General features: G+C 45.7%; 1 protein-coding gene across 1 annotated transcript; it reads left to right on the top strand.

Annotated features, from left to right (window-relative positions):
- Positions 1-1844: 1844 nt before the first annotated feature.
- LOC307041548 (uncharacterized protein) lies at positions 1845-6689 on the top strand. Its single transcript, XM_079685016.1, has 2 exons — positions 1845-1948; positions 3997-6689. The coding sequence occupies exon 2, from the start codon at positions 4609-4611 to the stop codon at positions 6010-6012; it is 1404 nt and encodes a 467-aa protein (XP_079541142.1). The 5' UTR covers positions 1845-1948; positions 3997-4608; the 3' UTR covers positions 6013-6689.
- Positions 6690-7187: the final 498 nt, after the last annotated feature.

Raw genomic sequence — 7187 nt, 5'->3', positions numbered from 1 at the left:
ACAGGAGAGAGCTCTCCCTCTCATTGTTTGAGAGACAGCTTCTAAAATCCGTTAGCGCAGCTAGCTACCCAGATGCTAACAACAACAATGCAAATAGTGAGTTTGGTAGAAATATACTGTATAATAGTAAAGTGATTTAAGATGATGCCATATTTATTGAAGATTTACATTATAAATATTCCCCAAAATTATTCAAAAGCATATTCTTCAAAGCTCTGCTGTAGTATGACCAACAGAAGACTATTGATGTGTGTGTAGTGAGTTTGGCAGTAATAAGCTGTATAATAGTGATTGAATATTATTGTATTCTCTTTTTTCGGAATTGCACTTTGCAGACGGTCCCTGCGCACTCGTTTCTTTTCCGGCTGCAGATAGAGACCAATGTAATGTGTCCAGCTCGGAGGGCGGCGCGTATTGGCTTTTTTTTTTTTTTATCAAAATGTGATTGTAGTTCGTTTTCAACCTCACCACGGTAGTTAGGAGACGTCCTTTGTTTCTGAATAACGTTTTGTTAATGAGTTATTGATCCGTGAAATCAGAATCTCCCAATATCGTTCCAACTTTACTGAAGCCAGAAGACCGTCTCATTTCGTAGACCGCTCGGTTTGCTGTTCCTTCACTTTATTTTTATATACATTTATTTTGGACGAAAACTTAGCGTGAGAAAAGGCAAGTGTGGCTTGAGTGCGTGAGATATGGGTTAATTGCGTGACTCTCGCGCTCAATGTGTGAGTGTTGGCAGCTCGTGTGTGTGGTTAAACCATGGGTTAAACGTAGCAGCCTCGATCTCTATTCAGCGGTTCAAATGAAGGGAAACACAGTGAAGTGAACAGTAAAAGGCACAGCTCTTTGCAGCTGGTGCTGCTCTTCTCAGATTCTGCTGAGTTACACGTTACTGCCTCCAGTGCCCTGTACGACGGAGCCAGTTCAACAGACCCTGGATATGTTTGATTTACCCGGCTTAACTAACCCTAACAAACGCGTTACTTCATGAATGAATAATGTGAATAGCAAATCCTGCTTCGTAGTACAGGCCACTGGTGCCGCAGAGATTTCATAAAGTGAAGGAGGTTTTCCTATAAAACAGCTGTGGGCAGCAGATACTGTGAGTCACGGACAGGAATCCCTCAATTTAAATAAAACGAGACCACGCTTTATTAACTCGTGCGCACGCTTTATTAACTCGTGCGCACGCTTTATTAACTCGTGCGAACGAGAAAGTAAAACCTGGCCACGTTTTATTTATTTTTCTCTCAATGAACCCTCCAGGGCTCCGTACTTCCCAAATACATATGCACACTTTTTTGTCATATGTTTCTATTTGGGTAGTATTTAAACTGTAGGGCTATCACTATGGGCAGCAATGTTGTACATATTGACGATGCATCCAGCAAAACGCCCCCAAAAACTGGTAGTGGCCTGGCGGGGTGTATAATTCCCGGCCTGATCTATGGTCCCAATTCGGCCTTGTGAAAAATGAGACTGAACATGCTTTTTTGGTAAACAAAGCTAAACTGCACGTCTGCTGAAAATTCTGAGCTGGCCGGTATCCTAGCAACAGTTCTTCTGCACTATAAATATCCTTTCTGTGTGTGTGTGTGTGTGTGTGTGTGTGTGTGTGTGTGTGTGTGTGTGTATGTGTGTGTGTGTGTGTGTGTGTGTGTGTGTGTGTGTGTGTGTGTGTGTGTGTGTGTGTGTGTGTGTGTGTGTGTGTGTGTGTGTGTGTGTGTGTGTTTCTATAGCAATCTATCTATCTTTCTGCAGTGTGTGTCACATATATCTTATATTCAACATCTGTAGCCTGGTGTTTGCTTGCTCTTCTGCATTCAGCAGCAGGACGGCTGGGCGTGGGGGTGCAGTGTCATCCTCACACCACAAGGTGGGTCACCTGTTCCATTCTCACAGAGATTAGGAGGTCCTGTATTTTGGGATGGTGACATACATCCAGGTAATAATCTTGCTTTCCCCTCTGTATCTGAATTTTCAGTTCAGTTCTTTGAAAGGAGAAATCCTAAAATTAATGAGAAAGACACATTATTGTCATAGAAATCATTCCTCACCTTTTTCAACACACTCCTAATCTACATTCACTATAATGTTAAAAAAGATTGTAATGTTAAAAACCTGCATGCATGGAGACACTTCCAAGGTTAAACAAGTGTAACTTAATATCTCGATGCCAGATTGCAACTGAACTTCCTGTTTAATATCCTGTTAGGGTTTTTTTTTGGTGGCAGCTGCATTTGAACAGGAAGGGTGAGCCCAGTAACAACAGTGCTGCACAACTTAGATCACCATTAGATCAAAGCAGAGCAACACATGGACTAAATATTGCTTTAACCACAACATGAAATCTGACACACAAGTTCTCTTTGTCAATGTAAAAAATAAGATTTACAATGAAGGATGTCTGGCATGTGATACGAAACTGGCAGCTTAAAATATGGATGTGATATATAAAACCTGTTTGTGACAATGTAGGAAGTCAGCAAAATTGAGATTAAGGAATAGCTTTGCTTTCTTTATAAAGGTTTAGATTGATAACACTTTATTTTCTGTCCATATCGTATAAAGCAAAGAGACAGTTAGACTGATCAATGATGATGATTCAGTTGATTTGAAGTAATCCACCATCAGAGGTGAGAAGTAGTGGAGTACAAATACTTGGTTACTGTACTTAAGTACATTTTTCTGGTATCAGTACTTTACTCCACTGCTTATTTTTCTGACGACTTTTTACTTTGACTTCTTACATTTTCAACATAAATACATGTACTTTCTACTTCTTACATCTTCAAAACAGGTTAGTTAATTTAGTTTGAAACTGTGTTTGGTGGCGTGATCATTATTATTTAGAGCAAAACTGTGTCATTTAGCCATTGTTCAGCATCGAAACATTCATTAGCTAACAATGACATTATTGTTCTATTAATATAAAGGGAGTTCAGTTACTTTTTAAAACAGATGGTAGTTGTGGGTACTTTTTACTTAAGTACATTTCAAAGCCCATACTTCTTTACTTTTACTTGAGTAAAGAAGTTTAGTCAGTACTTCTACTTTGAGTATTTTTAAACATGACTATCTGTACTTCTACTTGAGTCAAGGATGTGTGTACTTTTGCCCTCTCTGTCCACCATATTCAATTCCAGATCATAGAAGATCGTATCTAATAATATTCATATGAATATAGGATGTCTAAGAATTAACTTATTAATGTGCCCAAACACATCGACGCACAAACACAAGCATGCTGTTCTATCTAACCAGATTTTTTCATGGTGATCAGCAAGTTCTCAAGCCCATCTGATATATATATTCTGAATATTATTCTGAAATTGACGAATTTGCATCATAACTACTTTTACTTTTGTTACTATATTTTGTTGCTGATACTTTTGTATTTTTACTTGAGTAACATATTGAATGCAGGACTTTGACTTGTAACAGAGTATTCCTCAGCCTGTCCTCCTCCAAAAAACGACCAAATAGGTCGATTGTTCAGGGTCGTATATTCACAAATAACCCTCTCTGGAAAATCCTAAATTGCAGAATAGTTTGGCCATTAAAATGCTTTTTGATTAGATTTCTAGAGAGAAGTGTATATTGTACTTTTAGAATCCACGTCCAGTGGATGTGTAGGATCTATAGTTTGACAGATATTATGAAGATGATTTGAGGTTTCGCCAGGAGAACGTGTATACTACGTCTTTCCCATTCCCGTTTGTCATGGGTACCAAGTACGTCATTTCTGGAATGGCCGCCGCCATCTTTGTGACCGACTGACAGTTTGTTTACACTCGTCATGGCAGCAAACACAGCGCATTTAAACGGGAAAGAGAGAGAGAGATATTTGTTAAAGACGGCGATTATTGGATGCGATCCCTATTTGTTACCTCCAACTGTATTTTGTTTATTGAATTCGGCTAAGTGTCTTCCTCAACTAACTTTTCCCGACATATATATTTATCTTGTTCACAATCCATCTCCATTCACCAGAGAGAGCCTGAAGGCTTTTAAGAGCACATATGCCTATCAATACGCCGTTGCCGGGTGGGTGAACGACACCAAGATATGGCATGTGATCACAGCGAAAGTAAGTAATTTAACAACAATCATAAATGTCACGATCTGTCGGTGTTGTGTTTTGTCTTGTCTTTTTCTGTCTTTTGTTTCCTGTTTTATTTTGTAAAGTGTCACCTCCTGTCTTGCCTGTTGCTGTCTGTCTGCTTTCCCTCCCTGATTGTCTGATTATGTTCACCTGTGGCCCCTGTGTTTCCTCCTCCCTCCTCACCTGTGTCTTGTTGTGTGATTAGTCTTTTGTGTATTTAAGTTCTGGGTTTTCTATCTGTCTTTGTCGGTTCGTCTTGTACCATGACTAGTTCTGCGGTGAGTGTTCTGTTCTGTCTTTGTGGATATCATAGCCTTGAAATAAAGGAATTTTCCGTTTAAATCTGCATTTGGGTCCTGCTTCCTTCATGAACCGTAACAGAGAGAACCGACCAAAATGGACCCAGCAGAATTTTATTTTGATTTGGACTTGTTCTCCCTAGAGTACACTCTTCGGTGTCATTATGCCGAGTGGAGTAGAACCTCGGCGAAAAGGGAAAAATGGAGGGGGAAACATTGCCAGGGTTGAGAAGCTCATTGCCTGAGTTTCTAAGAGTTTTTTCTCGTAGCCCTGAGGGCCAGCCTCCATTCTCTGATCCTTTCCTGGGATCCGGCCTGGCGTTTGGAGGTCCACGGAGTCTCCAAAAGATCTCTAAAAGACGCAAGGTCAGGAAGCCAGCTCATACTCAGGTACCGGTCCTAGCAGCCATGATTCCATCTCCAGTGCTGGCCCCAGCAGTCATGGCCCCTGCTCCAGAACCGGACCATACGACCATGTTTCCGGCTCCAGTGCCGGCCCCAGCAGCCATGGTCCCTGCTTCAGCTCCGGACCTTACAGCCATGTTTCCGGCTCCAGAACCGGACCTTACAGCCATGTTACCGGCTCCAGAACCGGACCTTAGAACCATGCTTATGGCTTCAGGACCGGCCCCGGTACCCATGGTCCCGACTCCAGTTTCGGCTCCAGGACTGGCTTACCGGCCAACGCCAGCGCCCCGAGTCCTGCCGGCATACCGACCAACGCCAGCGCCCCGAGTCCTGTCGACGTACCGGCCGACTCCAGCACCTCGTCTCCAGTTGGCTGTTCAGCCGACGCCAGCTCCCCGAGTCCTGTCGACGTACCGGCCGACTCCAGCACCTCGTCTCCTGTTGACTGTTCAGCCGACGCCAGCTCCCCGAGTCCTGTCGGCGTACCGGCCGACTCCAGCACCTCGTCTCATGTTGGCTCTCCAGCCGACTCCAGCCCCTCGGGTTCTGTTGGCGAACCAACCGTCTCAAGTCTCCTCTCAAGCTCCCTCTCGAGTTTCCTCTCAAGTCACCCCTCCAGTTCCCTCTCGAGTCCACTCTCGAGTTACCTCTCAAGTCACCTCTCGAGTCCCCATTCAAGACACTTCTCAAGTCACCTCTCAAGTCACCTCTCAAGTCACCTCTCCAGTTCCCTCTAAAGTCCACTCTCGAGTCACCTCTCGAGTCACCTCTCGAGTTCCCTCTCAAGTCACCTCTCAAGTCAACTCTCAAGTCACCTCTCAAGTTCCCTCTCAAGTCACCTCTCAAGTCTCCTCTCCAGTGACATCTCAAGTCTCCTCTCGAGCTACCTCTCGAGTCCCCTCTAAAGTCTCCTCTCGAGTCCCCTCTCGAGTCTCATCTCGAGTCCCCTTTCGAGTCTCCTCTCAAGCCCCCTCTCCAGTCTCCTCTCAAGTTCCTACTCGAGTCACCTCTCGAGTCAACTCACAAGACACCTCTCGAGTTCCTTTTCAAGCCCTCTCTCTCTCGAGCTCCCTCTTGAGTCCCCTCTCGAGTCACCTCTCAAGTATCCTCTCGAGTCCCCTCACGAGTCCCCTCTCGAGTCCCCTCTCGAGTTCCCTCTCAGGTCCCCTCTCGAGTCTCTTCTCGAGTCCCCTCTAAAGTCCCCTCTCAAGTCAACGTTCAAGTTTCCTCTTAAGATCCCTCTCAAGTCATCTATCAAGATCCCTCTCAAGTCAACTCTCGAGTCCCCTCTCAAGTCTCCTCTCGAGTTCCCTCTCAAGCCCCCTCTCGAGTTCCCTCTCGAGTTCCCTCTCAAGTCACCTCTCAAGTCACCTCTCCAGTTCCCTCTAAAGTCCACTCTCGAGTCACCTCTCGAGTCACCTCTCGAGTTCCCTCTCAAGTCACCTCTCAAGTCAACTCTCAAGTCACCTCTCAAGTTCCCTCTCAAGTCACCTCTCAAGTCTCCTCTCCAGTGACATCTCAAGTCTCCTCTCGAGCTACCTCTCGAGTCCCCTCTAAAGTCTCCTCTCGAGTCCCCTCTCGAGTCTCATCTCGAGTCCCCTTTCGAGTCTCCTGTCAAGCCCCCTCTCCAGTCTCCTCTCAAGTTCCTACTCGAGTCACCTCTCGAGTCAACTCACAAGACACCTCTCGAGTTCCTTTTCAAGCCCTCTCTCTCGAGCTCCCTCTTGAGTCCCCTCTCGAGTCACCTCTCAAGTATCCTCTCGAGTCCCCTCTCGAGTCCCCTCTCGAGTTCCCTCTCAGGTCCCCTCTCGAGTCTCTTCTCGAGTCCCCTCTAAAGTCCCCTCTCAAGTCAACGTTCAAGTTTCCTCTTAAGATCCCTCTCAAGTCATCTATCAAGATCCCTCTCAAGTCAACTCTCGAGTCCCCTCTCAAGTCTCCTCTCGAGTTCCCTCTCAAGCCCCCTCTCGAGTTCCCTCTCGAGTTCCCTCTCAAGTCACCTCTCGAGTTCCCTCTCAAGTCACCGCTCGGGATCCCTCTCAAGTCATCTCTCAAGTCAACTCTCGAGTTTCCTCTCGAGTCTCCACTCAAGTCTCTTGTCCTGTGCCGTTGGAGGTTCCGCTGGGGGTCCTACCAACCCTATGTCCTGTGCCGTTGGAGGTCCTGCAGACTACTCTTCTGCCGGGGGTCCTGCCAACTCCATGTCTTGTCCCGTTGGAGGTCCCGCAGACTACTCTTCTGCCGGGGGTCCTGCCAACTCCATGTCTTGTCCCGTTGGAGGTCCTGCAGACTACTCTTCTGCCGGAGGTCCTGCCAACCCCATGTCCTGAGCTGTTGGAGGTCCCGCAGACTACTCTTCTGCCGGGGGTCCTGCC

The sequence above is a fragment of the Notothenia rossii genome (assembly GCF_949606895.1).
Source record: "Notothenia rossii genome assembly, chromosome: 5".
Taxonomy (NCBI): domain Eukaryota; kingdom Metazoa; phylum Chordata; class Actinopteri; order Perciformes; family Nototheniidae; genus Notothenia; species Notothenia rossii.
Note: the sequence above shows the minus strand (reverse complement) of the source record. Positions and strands in the feature narration are given on the sequence as shown.